General features: G+C 34.9%; 1 protein-coding gene across 4 annotated transcripts in view; it reads left to right on the top strand.

The window, feature by feature from the left end:
- LOC137620609 (hepatoma-derived growth factor-related protein 2-like) overlaps window positions 1–22,229 on the top strand; it is a 369,983-nt gene that overhangs the window by 93,256 nt on the left and 254,498 nt on the right. Inside the window, exon 1 of one of the 4 annotated variants that reach the window (XM_068350890.1) lies at window positions 6,452–7,541. The exons of the other annotated variants lie outside the window; for them this stretch is intronic. Within the exon in view, the coding sequence (XP_068206991.1) occupies window positions 6,494–7,541 (1,048 nt within the window). The 5' untranslated portion in view covers window positions 6,452–6,493. Of the gene's footprint in view, window positions 1–6,451; window positions 7,542–22,229 lie in introns of those variants that run through there. 4 annotated transcript variants of the gene reach the window in all.

The raw sequence follows: 22,229 nt of genomic DNA, 5'->3' as shown, positions 1-22,229 counted from the left end.
GTAGGGCCTCTAAGGTGTCTCCTTATTCACTTACTGTGTTGAAGCGTGAAATTGATGCTAACCCAACCCTTAGCTATGCAATTTCTCAAGTTAACATTTATTTTTAGTTGATTTTTTTTTTGTATTAAAAGTGATATACAGAGATTCTGTAGTGGATTCTGCACAAAACGACTTTCCCTGCAGATTTTCCTCTTAATGGATTTTTCAAGAGAAGTTCGGAGAACTTAACTAGAATGAACTAATACACACCAATTTGTATAATATATATATATATATATATATATATATATATATATATATATATATATATATATATATATATATATATATATATATATATATATATATATATATATATATATATATATATATATATATATATATATATATAATATATATATATATATATATATATATATATATATATATATATATATATATATATATATATTATATATATATATATATATATATATATATATATATATATATATTATATATATATATATATATATATATATATATATATATATATATATATATATATATATATATATTATATATATATATATATATATATATATATATATATATATATATATATATATATATATATATATACACTGTATATATGTGTACAAATCACGAAAGCTAACACGTGATGAATATAAAATGTATTAGAGCCACGAAAGGAGAAATGAAAAAGACTTGATTGGACTCCAATCAAGTCTTTTTCAATTCTCCTTTCGTGGCTATAATACATACTGTATATATATATATATATATATATATATATATATATATATATATATATATATATATATATATATATATAGATAGATAGATAGATACTGTATATATATATATATATATATATATATATATATATATATATATATATATATATATATATATATACTGTATATAAAGGACTACTATTACACAGGACCTGCACACCCAGATTCCTGGCTCCGCTAGTAGAGGCCAGTTCAGTGTGCCACAAGCAGTGGAGGTGGAAGGTGGTGGCACTCCATTTTTCCTGCCTGGCTGCATTTAAAAGTGGATAGTGTTTGTTAGCATAGGTTATTGCTGATTTTGTGTATTCAAAATGCCGAATAAGTGTGGTGTTTTGAACTGCAAAGGTAATTATAACAAGAATAACAGGTGCCGAGTGTTTCGATTGCCAAAAGACCGTTATGAAAGGGAGAAGTGGCTTGATGTAATACCACCACGTAAGAACTTTGTTGTTGATTCCGACACATTTTTCATTTGTGAGAAACACTGGGATGCTAACCCTCCTTCTATCAAATTGCCTGGTGGGTCTTCGCGACCTGCGATCCCTCCCAGTGTCTTTAATGTGCGACCTACGATCCCTCCCAGTGTCTTCAGTGTACCTGCTTCATGTCTGCCATCTTCAAAACCTCTACCTCGCCCGGTGAAGCCCGAAAACAAGCAACTAACGCATTTTCCTCAGGAAGATACGATTACTTCATTTGATGCTTTTAGACCTGAATGTTACCTACAGAAACAGTACAAGAACCTGATTATTTCAAGATTGGAAGAAAGGTTAGTGTGTGTGTTCATGACAGAAAATTTCAGTGAATGCAGCCTGTCTGTGATTGTCGAAAACACGCCCACTTTATGTAGCCCACTGATCTGCCGTGCATTCAAGAAAGGCATTAATGTACCACTGGGTAAGACACTTCATCCTAACAATGGTTTGAGGTCGTATGGTCAATTCGCCGAAGCTATGCGCTTAGCAATTAACTATGACATCCCGTTTGACAAAATGATTGAGAATGTTGTCACTCTTCTTCAGACCCACACGTCAGCCTGTGTGAACGCCGAGAATGAGAAGAAGCTGGTATTTTTGACACGCCAGTTGGAACTTCTATCGCAAAAACAGTTTTTCATGAATGATTATCGTTTTGCTCTTGAATCATACCCCAAGTGTAGTTATGAACAGCTCAGGGAGTTTTTGGTGCTGCCAAGCAAACGCAAGCTGCAGTACATCAAGTCATCTATTGACAAGGATCCGGTGATGAGGGAAACATTCGCCAAAGTGAAGACACGGCAGCAGATGGATCAAGTACAGATTCGGTCAGCTGTTGCATTTTCTGGTGAGGTTCTGGGCAGCATGGCAGTGAACAAGACCTCATACATATGCATATGTTTGTGTCAGTGTGTGTATATATATATATATATATATATATATATATATGTATATATATATATATATATATATATATATATATATATTTATTTATTTATATTTATACATATATATATTATATATGTATATATATATATATGTATGTATATATGCATATATATACATATATATATATATATATTATATATGTATATATGTATGTATATATACATATATATACACACACACACACACACATATATATATATATATATATATATATATATATATATATATATATATATATATATATATATATATATATATATATATAATGGGCTATAACGTTCCCAAATTATTTAATATAAGGATCATTATAATAATAACGTAAAGTAAGTTTAATCATTCACAGATGAGCTTACGATACTAAGGATTGTAAATTTCTCCAGTCCGTGTCTGGCCGGGATAGCAGGGCAACTTAGAAAAAGGAAAAAATAATGTATTAACTTCACTTGATGTAGTTTCTTTATTCTACTTTTGTTTTGTTAAAGTTTAATGTTGTTGCTGTTCATGAAATATTTTATTTTTGTTCCCTGTTTCCTTTCCTCACAGGGCGATTTTCCTTATTGGAGCCCCCGGGCTTATAGCATCTTGCTTTTCCAACCTGGGTTGTAGCTTAGCAAGTAATAATAATAATAATGATAATAATAATAATAATAATACTCCTTTTAATCAACTGCCTGACTTATGATTTTTTTGCAATATGCTTTAGCAAAGAAAAAATTTTTTTTTGCAATATGCTTTAGCAAAAAAAATTTTTTTTGCAATATGCTTTAGCAAAAGAAAAAAAAAAAAAAAACCGTACACCAGAAACAATGAATTATATTCGAAACATGTTTCTTTTCCCCATGCCGCTAACAGCTACACATCTTTGTACTGGCATTACATGGATATCTGGCCTTTTAAAGCACGCACAGGCTTGGATTAGTTTGATTATCGTAATAACCAGAAATTAGAGATTTCTTTGAAATCTTGGAATAGTTTGATCAAAACAGCTGTGAAATTTTTATAGAAACAACCAGAAATTAAAGATTATGAAATCTTTGATTATTCTGATTAAAACAGCTTTGGGAATTTTATCGTAACATCCAAAAATTAAAGATTTTTTTAATCTTTTATTATTCTGATTAAAACAGCTTTGGGAATTTTATCGTAACATCCAGAAATTAAAGATTTTTTTTTAATCTTTTATTATTCTGATTAAAACAGCTGTGGAAATCTTCTAGTAACAACGAGAAATTGAAGATTTCTTTGAAATTTGTTACTTTTGTGATTAAAACAGCTGTGGAAATCTAGTAACAACGAGAAATTGAATATTTCTTTGAATTTTTTTATTTTCCTGATTAAAACAGCTGTGGAAATCTTCTAGTAACAACGAGAAATTAAAGATTTCTTCGAAATCTTGCATTACTTTGATCTAAACAGCTGTGAAATTTTTATAGCATTAACCCGAAATTAAAGATTTTTAAAAATCTTTTATTATTCTGATTAAAACAGCTGTAGAAATCTTATCGTAACATCCAGATATTAATGATTTTCTTGAATTCTTTGCTAATTAGCCTCATGAAAACAGCTGTGAAATTCGCGGGTCATGACCAATTGCTTTAAGAAATTGTGTGTAATTAATTGAAATTGGCTTTCAAAGAACATCAAACGCCCTATCGTAAGACTTGGAAGTGTTTTCTTGAGAAATAACTTTCCATCTTATGAGAAATAAATTCGAAGATTATATTTCAACAACTTTAATTGAATAATGTCGACTCGGCCCATTAAAGAATCTATTGCATTAAAATGTCAAAAAAAAAAAAAAAAGTAATCTAGGTTTCTTTATGTTGATGGAAATACCAAAACACTTCACTTCGGCACAAGTATAAAAAAAGAAAAAAAAAATAATCATTAGAATATATATGTGCTATTTGTTTGACTATTTGTTTTCGAACTACAAATTGGAATTACAAACTTGTTCATTTTAATTTCGAAGTATTCATGTCGAGTTCGAATTTTTCAAAGAATAGATCACTTACCACAAAAAGGTTAACATTTGTCGTGAAATTTTCCATGTACGTTACACATGCGTTTCGAAATATGTACATAGACCTACTTCCATGTATAAACATTCCATATGTTAACGATTAATCCCACGAACAATATACCACAGTAGTATTTCTTTTAAATTTATTCCCAATTTCACAGACGTTAAAATGTTAGTGATGGTGCACATATGCAAGTTCGGACATTAGCAGATTTAAACTGAAGTACCGTGCACCGAGGCAGATTTGACCAGAGTGGCGTGCACACCGAAGCAGATTTGAACAGAGTGCCGTGCACCAAAGTATATTTGAACAGAGTGCCGTACACCAAAGTATATTTGAACAGAGTGCCGTGCACCGAAGTACGGCCAGGCCACAAACGATCGAGACTAGCACGTACGCTGAAAAATCTGGTTCAAACGGCGAAATAATTCTATAGTTTACTTACGGCAACTTTTAAAAGAAACGGAATTTGAAGATTAAACACCCAGGCTCACATTTCTTTTAATAAGTTTAGCAAGGAACTGCCAAGATGCTCTGATCACTGCCACTTTTTATCATTTCAGCAAAAGGGCCGCAGAACCGCCATAACATATGCTCGCTTTTCCCTCCCGTGTTGCGGGCAATTTATTACTTACCTATATTTTTACGTGGACGCCGCTGTATCTCGCCTCCCTGTTAAGCGTCTGTAAATATTCCTATGGATCCCGGCGTGGGGGGCAGGGATCCATCGGGATAAAAAAGAGAACCAAGACAGACTTAAAGCGACGCGAGACGCCACAGGATACTTAACCACACGCTCTCCGTGCAAGACAAGTCAGTCTGAATGCCGTGGCGACGACTTAAGTCGACAAAAATAACAAATACAATTATTGCATCACAGAAAACTTTTTTTATGTTGTTTTATTGACCATACGGTTATGCTATTCGACTTCTAGTTTGATTTACAATCTAAAGATAAAAAAAAAAAACAGGTTAAATTTCTACGCCTAAAACATGGATGGTGCCGACCGTTGTACAAGTTGGTTTTCAAACCAAGAAGAGGCCGTCAGCAGGAGGGAGCAGAGTGAGCAGGGAGTGAGAGACAGAGAGATACTGCACTGTCCCACCGTGCCTCAGACATTAGTACACCAAAACGCGCAGGGCCGCCCCTCTTTATATTGCTTCGCGGAGGCCAAAAGCCGGCTTCCCCCTTCCCGCTCCCAGTGCCCTGTCTCATCCTGCGTGTTCTTCCACCCCTATCCCTCCCAACGAAACCGGCTCAGTGGAAGGCATGTTGGGGGGGGGGGCAGGAGCGAGAGAGAGAGAGAGAGAGAGAGAGAGAGAGAGAGAGAGGGAGGGAGGGAGAGAGAGAGAGAGAGAGAGAGAGAGAGAGAGAGAAAGGGAGAGAGAGAGAGAGAGAGATAGAGCGCTAGTGTTGCGAAGAGGGATGTGCCGAGCTGACGGTGATCTATAACGCATTAAAGTTTAAATTCTTTTATATTCCTGCTATTCCCTCTCCCTATTTTTTCCCTCTTTCCGGTTATCTCCCTCTTCAGCTAAATGTCTTGTCTGTATATACACTCACATGAGCTGATGTACAGATGCACTGCTGCACAAGGATGTCTTTAAAGATTTATTTACCATAAAATGAAATAAATGTTCTATTTTGGAAGCTACACCTGTACCTTTATTAATTATTATTTAAGATCATTTTAAAATTATAATAATCAATTCCCGGCTTCGATAATTACTGAAAGTAATTCTGAAAAACAATGACGATACCTAGCGCTTACTTATACATAATATAGGAGTAAATTTCAATATGATCGGTGGCTTTTGAAAAATATCTATAGAGAAAGAATGAATAAAATGTTCACCAAAAAGTATATAAATTATTGTTTTTGAGTGACTAAAAATTAAAATCAAGATGTGTGATGTAAATTGTTAAATTAGATGGATTTGTTTATAGAAAAATGCAATTGAATGTGATTATACTGTAAATATTGTGATTTTAAAGAATATTAATTTAACTTTTTAATAAAAAGAAAAAAATATACATATACGAGGTCCATTCAAAAAGTATCCGACATTGGCCCATAAAAGGACAAATAATTCACCAATCAGCAACTTCGTTTTGTGGGAGTTGACAGCACTCTTACTGCGCATGCGTGTAAATTTTAAATCTTTAGTGTGTGGCAGTACCCGCCCCTATGAGGGCTAGAGTGCAGACGTCCAGCACAAGCTCGTCGGAGTATCGGCCTTACGCAACATGTCGGAGCGCATCGAGCAGCGCTACTGCATTAAGTCCTGCTACAAGCTTGGTGATACACAAGTGCAAACTATCCAGAAGATTCAGCAAGCCTTTGGTGATGAAGCCATGGGAATAACACAGATAAAGGAGTGGTATAATCGCTTCAAGCAAGGACAAACCTCAGTTGAGAGCAAGCCACGGTCAGGCAGGCCATCCACCACCAGAAACGAAGAATTCATTTCAACTGTTCGTCGAATAGTGGAGAACAACTGTCGTATAACCATCAACGAAATCACTGAAGAAGTAGGAATAAGCAAAGGATCAGTTCAGACAATTTTAACGGAAGATTTGGCCATGCGACGAGTGTCTGCTAAATTCGTTCCCAAGTTTCTGGACGAACAGCAGAAGCAACTCCGCCTGGAAATTGCGCAAGACCTGCTTGACCGTGCTAACAATGACTCTGACTTCATGAAGACTATCATCACTGGTGATGAGATATGGGTGTACGGATTTGACATGGAAACTAAATTTCAGTCATCACAATGGAAGCATCAGGGATCACCAAGACCCAAAAAAGCACGACAGGTTCGCAGCAATGTCAAGGTAATGTTGACATGTTTTTTTGACTCCAATGGTATTGTGCATCATGAATACGCACCAGCAGGACAAACAATTAATAAGGAGTATTATCTAGAGGTTATGCGACACCTTAGAGATGCTGTACGACGAAAACGGCCGGAAATGTGGGCGGCGCGAAACTGGCAACTGCACCATGATAATGCACCTGCTCATTCTGCCCACCTGATCCAAGCTTATCTGGCCAAAAACAACACTCCACTTGTTCGGCATCCTCCCTACTCTCCAGACATGGCACCTTGTGACTTCTGGCTGTTTCCCAAACTCAAAACAATCCTGAAAGGGAAGCGTTTTGAGTCGAGAGAGGAAATTATGAGAAAAACGACGGCAGAGCTTAACACCATCCCAATGTCAACATTCCAGAGATGTTACCAGCAGTGGCAGCACCGGTGGGAAAAGTGTGAGCACTCCCAAGGGGAGTACTTTGAAGGTGATTGAATAAATTTTTTTTTTCAAATGTGCAATTTTTTTTCTTTATGGACCAAAGTCGTATACTTTTTGAATGGACCTTGTATAGGATTTGAAAGATCACTTGGCATGTTTATTTTTTCAATTCGCGTTTCCTTTCACTTTGGAAGCATTATTGTAAGGGAGTCACAGGCTTCGTGTGATCGATACAATGGTGGCCAACTATGAGCCCTTCGTAGAGATACGTTTTGTCTCATGTCCATTGACCCATTCTGCTACGACCTGAACTTTAGTTACCTGGTAGTTTTAATGAAATAATATGTTCTTCAACGAGATAGCACGCCCTATTATTATTATTATTATTATTATTATTATTATTATTATTATTAGCTAAGCTACATCCCTATTTTGGGAAAGCAGGATGCTATAAGCCCAAGGGCTCCGACAGGTAAAATTAGCCCATCGAGGAAAGGAATCAATTATATATATAATCTACAAGATTATTGATGCACAATTGAAATATTTGAAGAATAGTAGCAACATTGAAATAGATCTTTCCTATTTAAACTGTAAAAGAGACTTTAAAATGAGATAGCTATTTGCAGTGTGTGGTCTTACCAGGACCAAGCTCTGTCCACACTTGCCCCAAAAATCGACCAAGTTGCACATGACGTCACGCCGCGAACGTTGAGGTTATTATCCTCTCAGTCACTCGTGACTCAGGTATAGGAGTGTTAACAGAGGAAGGGTTGTTCATGCGGTTGTGATTAGGTTTTTTGCTTTGGTATTTGATAAATTTTGCTACGAGGAAATAATGCCAAATATATGTGCGCTTTATGGATGTAGTTCTAATTCTTGTCGAAATGGTGATCTCATTTTTCACACGTTTCCTAAAGATAAAGCATTACAAAATAAATGGGTTAATCTGTGTAAGAGAGAAGATTGTTTCAATGCAGGGTCTTCTAGGATTTGCAGCATACATTTTGATTCATCTGCTTATGTGCGGAATTTACGGTATGAATTACTGGGAATCCCATTGCCAAGAAATCTAGTAAGGTTAAAAAACGATGCAATGCCAACACTTCATCTACCCAAGTCAGAAGGTAAGTTTTGGGATTTTTGTTTACTTCTTAGGTCATAATTAATAAGTCTTATTACTAAGTGGTGTTAACGTTACTAATGATTGCAAATCATCCGGTGTTATGTTTTCAATCAAAGTTCATTCAAGTTATGTGCATAGGGAAAAATAAATACAAACCAAGAAGAAATAGGAATGTCTTGCAATATGTTAGCGTTATGAATTTATGCATGTTAACTTTGCAATGTATTTTATTATTATTATTATTGATATTATTATTATTATTATTATTATAACTGGACTGCTTCAAAGAACTAGCCTTTTCATTATAAAAAGTGTGATAGTTGAAAAAAATATTTCTAGATTGTAACGCAAATAAGGTTGGGTGTAATAAAGTATATTTCTATATTTATAACGTGAAATATGTATGTATATATACTTTATACATATATACAGCATATATATATATATATATATATATTATACAAAATATCATATATATATATATATATATATATATATATATATTATACAAAATATCATATGTATATATATATATATATATATATATATATATATATATATAGAGAGAGAGAGAGAGAGAGAGAGAGAGAGAGAGAGAGAGAGAGAGAGAGAGAGCTACTGTATGTGTATATATTTTATATGAAAATAATTATACTTACATCATACATGTATAATGGAATTATTGATGACGCATCCATCTGATGTCGTCTTCTGCGCCAAACCAGTTTGACCTTCCCTGGGTCCAGGCTCAGCACCACACTTAGTCATTTCTATGTATACATAGAGTGAACAACACTTAAAAGAATTAGTTGCAGAATGCCTAGTAACTGTTCAGTTTTTGGTTGTTCGAATACCAAAACAAAAACGAAAGATACTGGAATTAGATATTTCAGATTTCCCAAGGACAAAGTGTTCAGTAGCATATGGACAAACGCATGTCTTCGCGCAAATGCAATAAACACTGAAAATGCTATTATATGCTCAGTCCACTTTACTCCATGTGATTATGCAGACGATTTGAAGTCACGACTTTTGAATTGCAAAAGACCAAGGAATCAGAGGACCTTGAAGAACGACGCTGTTCCATCTCTTTATCTACCAAATGGTAAGTTGATTTGTGCTAGGCTGAGATCCCGTTTTCTATTTGCCGTGCATAACATCAGACGGTGACCTGCCTAGGATTAATAGAGTACAGGGTTAGACCGCTTCTGACCAAAATAAGACAATTTTGCGCATGACGTCACGTGGCTGCACTGACCGAGGCTCAATTAAAAAAAAAAAAAAAGATCAGTCAGTGTTTGACCATACCAGAGTGTAAAACAAGGAAACTGTCTCACACCGACACCGAATTAAGGCTCTCTTCACCTGGTCCGTCTAGGTAATGGCTACTTGTTCAGTTTATGGATGCAGATCAAGTCAAAGGCGAAAGGAAAATACAAAAGTGAAATTTCATCGTTTTCCTAAAGATCTGGAGGTGCAACAGAAGTGGATGCAGTTCTGCTTTGTCACTCCTGGTAATATTAAAAAATGCAAGAGTTTGTAGCCTGCATTTTGAATCTACTGCTTATAAAAGAAATCTGAAGCATGAACTCCTTCAGCTTCCAACTCCAGGAAATGCAATTTTATTACAAGATGGGGCCTTGCCAACGTTGAATGGTAAGCCTTGAATCTGACAAAGCTTAATTCTTATCAAATTGCATTATTTACCAGAATCTCTACGAATCATCATCATCATCATTATTATTTTTATTATTATTATTTCGGTGTGTGAGTACATCATAAAGCCTATCACGTGAAAGTATATATTTTATCACTGTTAAACTGTTGTCAGCAATAATAAAATCTGCAACTGAAGAAAAGAAAGGAACTGAAAATACGAATAGCAAGGATTTCCCTATGGAGAATTATTAAAATCTTCCCCAGGAAAACCATAATAGTTTAAAGCTTGAGGCATTCAAAGAAAACATTATGAATATTCATTTATACAGTCGAAAATCGGAAGGAGGAGGGAACCAGGGGCAGGGGGAGGGCCCCAGGGGCGAGGGGTTACCTCCCCCTTCCGATTTTCTCCAGGGGTAGGGGAGGTCCCCAGGGGCGGAGGGAGGGCCCCAGGGGCAGGGGGAGGGCCCCAGGGGCGGGGAAGAAGTGCGGATCGTTGTGCAAACCTGCTGCTATCAGGGGAAAAATCAGTTAGTATGTTAACGAACGTCGGTGCAAGTGTTTTCCTCCGCAGAACCTCATTTTTTTTTTCGTTTTTTGTGAAATTTTGCTGTGTGGTGGGGTGTGCCCTGCCCTTTGTATGATGCCTGGAAATCGTACAGGTCGTGATAACATTGTAAGAGTGATTGAATTGCATAAAGTTGGTAAGAATAATAGAGAAATAGCCAACCAGACGGGTGTGACTGAGTCAACTGTGTCTCGACTCTTGAAAAAATGGCGGGCTGAGGGCGGTGGTGATAAAGTTCCCGTGCACAAACATGCTGGGGGCAAGGCCCTAAAGATATCCCCGAAGGCTTTGAAGCTTCTAAAGCGTGAGTTGGACATTACTCCTTCCATAACAGCTAAGGAACTGAAGAATAAGAATCCTAAGCTTCTTGGCGACGTCTCTGTCCGAACAATTCAAGAGAACATTCAGAAGCGCTTGAATTACTCCAAAGTAAAAGCTCGTGTGAAGCCCCTCGTCACTGCGAAACAAAGGCGCCGTCGTGTCCAATTTGCCAAGGGACATAAAGACTGGGACCTTGTTCAATGGCATACAGGTATAGTCATATATTTATACATGATAAATTTTGCACATTTAGACGTGTTTTTCATATTCAAATAAGCCATATATATTTTTGATACATTCATGTCTGGATTCTCTTAACGACCTCGGGATCAGAGCCCCATGCGAAATCACACAAAGACAAGAGCTTGGGTCCGGCCGGGAATCGAACCCTGGTCGGCAAGCTTGTATAGAGAGTGATTAAGCCACTTGGCCACGAAGAAAGAATGTGATTTCGCCTGGGGCTCTGATCCCGAGGTCGTTAAGAGAATCCAGACATTAATGTATCAAAAATATATATATGGCTTATTTGGGCCGGGAATCGAACCCTGGTCGGCAAGCTTGTATAGACAGTGACTAAGCCACTTGGCCGCGAAGAAAGAATGTGATTTCGCCTGGGGCTCTGATCCCGAGGTCGTTAAGAGAATCCAGACATTAATGTATCAAAAATATATATGGCTTATTTGAATATTTATACATATGTATTGGAGTTACATGTAGGTTTTTATATTGAGGATTTTATTCATGAAATATTTGCAAATTTAATGAGATTCAAATGTACCGATTGTTACATTTAGTACTACAGATATTTCATAATAAAATTATATATATATATATATATATATATATATATATATATATATATATATATATATATATATATATATATATATATATATATATATATAATTTTACTCTGACATACCTGTAGTAATAAAATGCAACAATCAGCACATTTGAATCTCATATAATTTGCAAGTATTTCACGACTTTAATAATCCTCAATATAAAAAACCTACACGTAACTCCAATCATTGTATGGATAACTTGGAAATACATTTTCAACGTAGATTTTAGTCCTCATTAACACAATTCTACGAGTATCAATTGTTTAGTTGATTGTGAAGATACCTTCAGATAATACATATGGCATGACAGTGGGTACTCTCTCTCTCTCTCTCTCTCTCTCTCTCTCTCTCTCTCTCTCATTGTCGTCATTAGCAGTCCACTGCAGAACAAAGTCATCAGACATGTTCTTCCACTGCTGTCTGATTATGGTCTTTTTGTGCCAGGCTATACCAGCAATTTTTCATAATTCGTCAATCCATCGTCTTCTCCTTCTTCCCCCTTTTTTTTTTTTTTTTTTTTTTTTTTTGCAATCTCTAGGGACCCATTCTGTTATTCTTTATGTCGAAATATCTGTCATTCTCATATATCATGCTCGCGTCAATTTTTTCTCACGTTAGAATTCTCTCTCTCTCTCTCTCTCTCTCTCTCTCTCTCTCTCTCTCTCTCTCTCTCTCTCTCTCAGGATATGAGAATTTGGAAAGAATCAGATGTATGCGTGTATATATATATATATATATATATATATATATATATATATATATATATATATATATATATATATATATATATATATATATATATATATATATATATATATATAATGTTACTGGCAATGTGTGAAATTCCGGCATGCCATAGAATGCATAGGAAATGTATGAAATGCCTGATGGGTTTGGGCCAAGTATGAAATATCAGTTTTTGTAAAAATTTTGCATATATTATATATATATATATATATATATATATATATATATATATATATATATATATATATATATATATATATATATATATATGATGTGTGTGTGCGTGTAATGTCATTATCATCATCTCCTACGCCTATTGATGCCAAGGGCCTCGGTTAGATTTCGTCAGTGGTATGTGTATATATACAGTATATATATACATATATATATATATATATATATATATATATATATATATATATATATATATATATATATATATATATATATATATATAAATGAGAGTTCTAAGAACCATTTTGTATAATGAAGCAAGGTTTATTTGACGTAAGTTTATTTCTTATTCGGTATGTATGATTTTTGCAAATGCGTTTGTTTTTCTCAAGTACATAGCCTTGCCGTGTCGTTGAATCTTGGGATTTTGAAAAGCAAATATATTTCTAAAAGAGATTGAAATCACTTTGATATCTTTGTTGTATAGAGTTTTAATAAATTCATGTTTAAAGTATTATTATCATTATTATTATTATCATTATCATCGTTTTTTGTGGTTTGTTAATATGGAACAAAGCATTGATTATTAACTTGTTTGGCATTTTTTTTGTGCAAGAATACCAATGTCTAAACAAAGTCAAATTACAACATTAAACAGAATAAAACACTCGTGTTAACCTGCTTCTTTAAAAAAAAAACTGCAATATGTTATAAATCGCAGGTTATTTGGGAGTTTGTTAAATAAAATGTTCCTACTCTTTTGCTGACAGTGAATTTCGATATTTGAATTTAAATAACATAATAGAAATGTTATGATAATATACAGAATTACTAATAGCTCTCAATCTTACAATGTTCACTTTTAAAGGGTACACTATTCGTGGCTGTTCTTAGAAGTAAAACCAGCTGAGATAATTAGTTACTTTTCTAGGAACCAACCAGATGTTCTACCATTCAGTGGCCGCATTGCACACACACACACACACACACACACACACACACACACACACACACACACACGTGAAGGGGGGGAGAGGGAAAGCTTTAAGCTCATTAGTGAGGAAAATAAGATAAAGTTGCACAGACTCGTGGTTTGATATATTCCGGTTTAATTGGCGATTTAGCTCAACGTCAAGATTTTCGACCAATGCTGGATTTGGCATAATCTCGTGGATAGGAATAGCAAAGTCCCCGATGTAGGGAAGGTTTTACAGATATGCCGCGTGTGTCTGTGGACGGTCAGGCTATGTGGCAACGCTGTATTATTGATGAATCTCGCGCTAGGGCAGGAACTGCCGAGGAGAGGTACGGTCGGGAATGGCTCCTCTGCTGTGTCGTCTCTATTTGCTTTTTCCTTTACTTATGCCAACTATTCGTATCGTTTCTAGCAGATTGGAGGTGTTTTGGTCGATTCTAGACTTCTTTCAACTGTTTGCAGTAGAAAAAAAATACTAATTAAGCTTAAACTAGTCTTGAGGGCCAAGGGTACACTGTAGTATTGCCATAGTTCGACTAAAACTAAAAGAAAAAATAAGACCATTTATTAACTTATTGTCTATTGATTTAAATCATTCAATCGAACGGGAAGATCGTGAAGATTTGAAGAAGATGATCTCTGAGTACTGTAACAAATGTTAACCAACAAAAGAAATAACTAGACAAGAGAAATTCTCCATTCAACATCGAGTAAGGGTGCTCTTCGCCTTTCGAGTTGCGCCTTGGTGCTTGGTCCAGATCTCTCTCTCTCTCTCTCTCTCTCTCTCGTCCTGCTTTACGGAGAGTGCTCTCTCTCTCTCTCTCTCTCTCTCTCTCTCTCTCTCTCTCTCTCTCTCTCTCTCTCTCTCTCTCTCTCTCTCTCGTCCTGCTTTGCTGAGAATGCTGGTGGGAGAAGCAGCCATATCGAGAGTAGGGGGGAGGTTTTGGGGTAGGGAGGGCGCTATTGACGGGGGATGGCGGGGTGGCTGTTAGGGGTTTGTTACCAGGGAGTGTTCTTTATATAAAACTGTTCCTTTGCGTTCGTCTATCCCAGCTGACTTCAGAGGTGTTTACGCAGTCCCAATTATCCTGATGAAATGCGCGCATTTTTATCCTTGACGATATTTTCTTGGCTACAGTAAAGCTGAGCTTACACCAGGAGATTTCGATTCAGTTTTGGAGATTCATCCTAATTTATGATTCGTCACATGGAATTCATCTTAATACGTTTGATAAAAACCTGTTATTGTTATTTTTATTAATAGCTATAAGTCCAAGGCCGCCAACAGGGAAAAATAGCCAAGTGAGGGAAGGATATCGGGAAATAAAGTACAAGAGAAGTAATGAATAAGTTAGATTATTTTTTTTTTTAAACCGTAACATTGAAATAGATCTTTCAGACATAAAAGAGACATGTTAGCCTGTTCAATATTGGATTCACTGCGATTTTTAACTATTGAAGTTCCACCCAAGACGGAATAACATAAGGTGACGTCACTGGAGTACATCGACGGAGCGATGCACTTGTCACAGTGTCATTATGTCAGTTGCATTGTTGCATGGAACACCCCACCATTATGGGTGGGTGTTCCATATTATTATTATTATTATTATTATCCAAGCTACAACCCTAGTTGGAAAATCAAGATGCTATAAGCCCAGGGGCTCCAACGGGGAAAAATAGCCCAGTGAGGAAAGGAAATAAATAAATGAAGAGAACAAATTAACAATCAATCATTCTAAAATAAGTAACGTCAAAACAGACATGTCATATATAAACTATTAACATAAAAAAAAATTTGGGTGCACTAATAGTTCCAGACAAAAAGGGATTTGTTTTTATAGGTTTCCTAAATACCCCGAGGTTTCGAAAGTGTGGATTAATACTTGTAAAAGAAGCGATAGCATTAATGTTAGGGATGCCAGAATTTGTTCTCTCCATTTCCGGACAGAAGATTACGAAAGAAATCTTCAACATGAACTGCTACCACAACTTTACCAGAGGAGTTATCCCATTTTTTTTCTTCATCTTTTTATTAAAAAGTTAAATTACATATTGTTTACAATCACAATATTTACAGTATAATCACATTTAATTGCATTATTCGATAAACAAATCCATCTAATTTAACAATTTACAACATCACACATCTTGATTTTAATTTTTAGTCACTCAAAAACAATAATTTATATACTTTTTTGGTGAACATTTTATTAATTCTTTCTTTATAGATATTTTTCAAAAGCCACCGATCATGTTATCACAGATTAAAGAAAACCGCAGACACTCCCTCCTTTAATTTACCTGTTAAAGACATAAAGTCAGGTATGGTTTAATTATGTGTTTACAATCTCAGTGTAATTTTTAGTGACATATCTTCGGTTGATAACTAGCCCGGAATAAATTCTTGAAATGATGTACGCAATTAGAATAGGCCTAGCCTATTATTATTATTATTATTATTATTACTATCCAAGCTACAACCCCAGTTGGAAAAGCAAGATGCTATAAGCCCAAGGGCTCCAACAGGGAAAAATAGCCCAGTGAGGAAAGGAAATAAAGAAATAAATAAATGAAGAGAACTAATTAACAATCAATCATTCTAAAATAAGAAACAACGTCAAAACAGACATGTCATATAATAAACTATCAACAACATCAAAAACAAATATGTCATAAATAAACTATTTATGAAGAATTTAGCGGACTAAGGCTATCCAATTTTCTTTCATACTTTTTTTTATGAATGTAAAGTTGTTCGAACAGATTATTAGGCCTATACGCAGTGACATTTCTTTGTCTTCCTGTTCAGACAAAAATTAGGCATATATCCTTTATTTCTTAAAAAAAAAAAAAACACTAAGGGATATTGAGGGGTCAGAGCATTGAATCTGATAATAAAGGTATAGATCTATTGATTAGTCACGTAGATTATGGAGAATTGAGTGGCTTTCATTAGCCTCCTAATCACCCAACAGCTTTTTAGGCCTATGCGTATTAAAGTTCTTTAATAGGTCTAGAATACATTTTAGGGTGAATATATGAAATGCTAAAAGGAAGTCAGAATTTATTTTTAAAAGTGTAAAAAAAATGAAAAAAAAAAATCTTTAGTAATATTTTGTAAATATATTCATTCACCCTTGTTACTTTCGTTATTTGTATTCCAAGATCATATTCTTCTGTATGACAAGGTTTTAGATATCTTGATATAGCTGATTTAGATTGATAGAATGAGAGAAAAAAAAAACCATTTCTGTGTATGGAAATTGTGAACACCAGCATAGCAACAAATTATTGTCAAAGCATAACCATCAAGTCACTTCCCAATCGACTTGCACCAGTGACGTCACAGTGCGTTATGTTATGTTATTTCATCCAAGATGGAATAAGATAAGGTGAGTTACCTAGAGGTCCCGTTTTCTACACTCACGCGCATGACGTCACATGGAGAGTTCCCGCCGCCTGCGTTTTTTCAGAGGTTTGTTTTCATATGTGAGGACAGAGTCATCATGGTTATATGTGCCATGTATGGGTGCTCCAATTCTTATAAGACCAATATAATTGTTGGCGGTGATAAACTTAGATTTTACCGTTTCCCAAAAGATACAGAACTGTGTAAAAAGTGGGTGAATATATGCAAAAGAAGTGATGGTATCAATGCCAAAACTGCACGAATTTGTTCTTCACATTTCAAACCTAATGATTTTGCCAGAAACCTTAGGCACGAATTGCTCAATTACTGCCCTAAGACTGCCCGAAATCTAAAAGAAGATGCCATACCGACACAAAATCTTTATAATAATGTTACTGTTGATTCGGGTAAGTCTATCACTAATGTCTCGTTACTTTGGTTTGGTTTACTAGGCATATGTTGCATGTAGCATTTTGGTCAACTAAGAGAACTGTATATAAATAGGCTTATTAGAAAATTAAGAGAAGATATGAATATATCAATGATATTTTTTTATGTAAGTAAATCTTTAGCTACACTCGAAAGAATGTTTCCGAAGACCAGAGAGAGAATTTTACAAAAATGTTTTTGTGTTTAAATACTATTATATGAGCTTTAAATTATATTATAACGGTTTGGATACTTCGAAATATGTCGTTGCTTGAGATGGAGTAAAATAGAAATGTTAGTATTGTGAGTAATACAGGATAAACTACGAAAAGAATGTATGTATATAAGTTTTATATATATATATATATATATATATAGATACATTATATATAATATATATATAGATACATTATATATAATATATATATATATATATATATGTAATATATATATATATATATATATAATATATATTATGTATATATATATTTATATAATGTATATATATATTTATATATATATATCATATATATATATATATATATATATGTATATATATATATATATATACATAAAACTTATATACATAAAGATCACGTAACTGAAGCATATGCGTTTATCACCAGATCAAAATGCCAGAGCCATGAAAAAGAGGATTAAAGAGAACAGGTGAGGAAGCCATACTTTGATGAAACTGATTTTGGTAATGAAGAAGATGTAGATGAGCCTCACCAGAATTGCATCTTAGATTCACAATTAGGTGATATTCAGAAAAAAATTAGAAGCTCTACAAAATACTATTACTTCCTTGCAAAAAATAGAATGCTACTTTAAAAACTATTAATGAACAGTTATCCTCGCAAAATCTTCATCTACAAACTGAAAATAAAGCTCTTTTGACGACTGTAAGAGACTCCAATACTAGAGGGGAACATATAGAAAGATCTCTAAAGCCTCTTTTTTCAAATGGACAAATAGAATTTTTCTTTTCAGGCAAACCAATAAAAAAGTGGTCTAACATGGAAATTTCATATGTTCTGTCACTTAGGCCCTCAAGTCCTAAAACATATCGGTTTTTAAGAAACACCTGCAAATTTCCTTTTCCTTGAAATTCATCTTTGAACAAATGGGCAAGAAAAATAATTTGTGAGCCTGGTGTACTTATAGCTGTTCTTGATCTGATTAAAAGCAGAGGTCAAAGCATGTCAGAAATAGAAAAGATTTCAGTCATTTGTTTTGATGAAATGAAAGTAGAAGAGAGGTGGTCATATGGTAGGGGAAGTGACAGAATATATTTACCCCATGCCCAGGTTCAGGTTGCTGTTTTAAGGGGATTGTGTGGGAAATGGAAACAACCAATATACTACAATTTCGACCAACCAATGACAAAACAGATTTTACTGTCATTGAAAACTCAAGTAGAATCTGCTGGCTTTCCCGTCGGTTGTGTAACATCTGATATGGGAAGCACTAATTTAGGGTTGCACAAGCAATTGCAAATTTCCATTGACAAAACCTATTTTAACAATCCTTCAGAACCCTCTAGGAAAGTTTTCGTCTTTGCAGATCCTCCGCATCTAATCAAATTAATTCGAAATAATTTCATAGACTATGGTTTTCAGATTGGAAATAAAATCATTACCTCAAAACCTATATCAGAAATAGTATATCAGTTAATGATCTCAAATTAGCTTACAAAATTAATGAGAGTCACTTAAACGTAAGAGGTTATAAACGGCAATGTGTGAAAACAGCGGTTCAATTACTTTCTTCATCAGTGGCTAATGCCATCAAATTTTGTAGTGACGAAGGCTTATTAAGAAGTCACTTTTGTAATGAAACATCAGATCTTATATCTTTGATTGATAGTTGGTTTGACTTGATGAACACGTGCATGAAATATGATACGGTAAAGAAAGGTAGAGATGCTTTCTCGAACAGTCCACGTCAAGTCGAAACACTTGATCAAATGATTGATTTTGCTACTAATGCTAAAGTGAAAGGTAAAATGTTTCCGTTCCAGAAAGGCATTATCATTTCATCTAAATCAGTAAAAGGATTGTCTTTATTAAATTCCTTATTACTGCTCTGGATATCAATCTCTTGTGTTGGTGGCCAATGTAGTAACATCCTTGACTGGTGAACGCCAGACTGGGGTTCGAGTCCCGCTCAAACTCGTTCGTTTCTTTGGTCGCTGCAATCTCAACATCCTTGTGAGCTAAGAATGGGGGTTTGGGGGAGCCTATAGGTCTATCGATATGCCGAGTCATAGCAGCCATTGCCTGGCCCTCCTTAGTCCTAGCTTGGGTGGAGAGGGGCCTTGGGTGCTGATCATGTGTGTATGGTTAGTTTCTAGGGCATTGTCCTGCTTGATATGGCAATGTCACTGTCTCTTGCCTCTGCCATTCATGTGCGGCTTTTAAACATTTAAACCGTCGCTCAGTTATTTTCTATGCATGTTGCATAAGGTTTTTCGTAATTTACATTATCCATTGCATTTAATCTTCTCTTACTGTACCACCCTGTTATAGGCATGCAATTTTATTGTACCTGCCATGCCTGGTCATCATAAGGCACAATACTATGCAGTATACTAAAGGTTTTATTCCAGCTGGGACCAGATAGTGGAATTGTCTTCCTAATCGGGTAGTTGAATCGGTGGAACTTCAAGTTTAAACTTGTAGTGAATGTATGCATGTTGAGCAGGTTGACATGATTCTCTCTTTAACGTTTATATATGATAGATCTATTTTAACGTTGTTACCGATCCTAAGATATTTTATATATTTTAATATTACTTCTCATATATACTTTATTTCTGTCTCTCAGTCAATTTTCCTGTTGGACCCCTTGGGCTTAATAGCAATTTGCTTTTCCAACAAGGCTTGGAGCTTAAGCTAATAATAATAATAATAATAATGATGATGATAATAATAATAATAATAATAATAATAATAATAATAATAATACTGGACAGTGCTATAGACAACTCTTATACCATCCTGTTAGTGATAATAATTTTGATCACTTACCTCCGAGTTGGGGGCTATGATAAGTCTAAAAGCACCCGTATGGCTTTTGTATACCAGGCAATCTATAACAACATCATCATCTTCACAAAACATTGGTTTTTCTGTATTCACAACCATGAAGAATTGAAGCCCCTGATGAAATGTTTCTTCCTTAAGCGTCATTTGTCACACCAAATGTAATGCTGAATTGTAATCTGTGACGTAATGATTCCACCCACCCACCCTCCTAGTAATGCCATAAGCATTTCTGCTCGAATTCACTCGCGCACAGAACAACTGTCTTGCCATTGTAGGTCACGGAGATAGTAATGGGAATGCGCAACTTTCTTTTATATATATATATATATATATATCTGTGTGTGCGTGTGTGTGTGTATATATGTGTGTGTACATATATATATATATATATATATGTATGTATATATATGCGTAAAAATCACAGGAAAACGTGACGCTCAGATGCAGAAGAACCACAGGGAAAATGAAAATACGAAATATACACTTAAGTCCTGATTAGTTTCGTGATACTTCCTCAGAGGACTGAGGAAGTATCACGAAACTAGTCAGGACTTAAGTGTATATTTCGTATTTTCATTTTCCCTGTGGTTCTTCTGCATGTATATATATATATATATATATATGTGTATATACGAGGCCTGTCTAAAAAGTATCCGATTTCACCACCATCCAGCGCGTCAGTTGCTGCCTGTCGGTCGCTGAGTGAGTTGCTATACAACGTGTCTGTCGGATTACCGATTCTCTGAAGATGACTGAACGTGTTGAGCAAAGATACTGCATCAAATTTTGTCAAAAGCATGGTGATTCTCAAAGCGAAACAATTCGTAAGATTCAGCAGGTGTTTGGAGAAGATGCGATGGGTGTAACACAAATTAAGGAGTGGTTCAATCGATTCAAAAGTGGCCGCGCATCAGCAAACAGTGACCAGCGTTCTGGCAGGCCCCAAACTGCTCGGGGTGCAGCTGTTGTTGAGAGGGTGCGAAATTTGGTGATGGCAGATCGTCGTTCGACCGTGCGGGAGATTGCCCGAGAGGTTGGAGTCAGTACAGCTTCCGCACATGCAATTTTGCGTGATGATTTGAACATACACAGAGTGGCTGCTAAATTTGTGCCCAGGTTGTTGTCACCGAAACAGAAGGACCTCCGTTTTCAAATTGCAAGTATGTATATATATATATATATATACATATATATAATTTATATATAGTGTGTGTATACATATATATATATATATATATACTGTATATGTATAAATAATATATCTATATATATATATATATATATAGATATATTATTTATACATATATGTATTACAGTATACACACATTATATATAAATTATATACATATATATGTATATATATGTTATCATCTCTCTCTCTCTCTCTCTCTCTCTCTCTCTCTCTCTCTTATTATTATTATTATTAT

This window comes from Palaemon carinicauda, chromosome 27 (assembly GCF_036898095.1).
Source record: "Palaemon carinicauda isolate YSFRI2023 chromosome 27, ASM3689809v2, whole genome shotgun sequence".
Taxonomy (NCBI): Eukaryota; Metazoa; Arthropoda; class Malacostraca; order Decapoda; family Palaemonidae; genus Palaemon; species Palaemon carinicauda.
The sequence above is the reverse complement of the archived record's forward strand: the minus strand, read 5'-3'. Positions and strand labels throughout refer to the sequence as shown.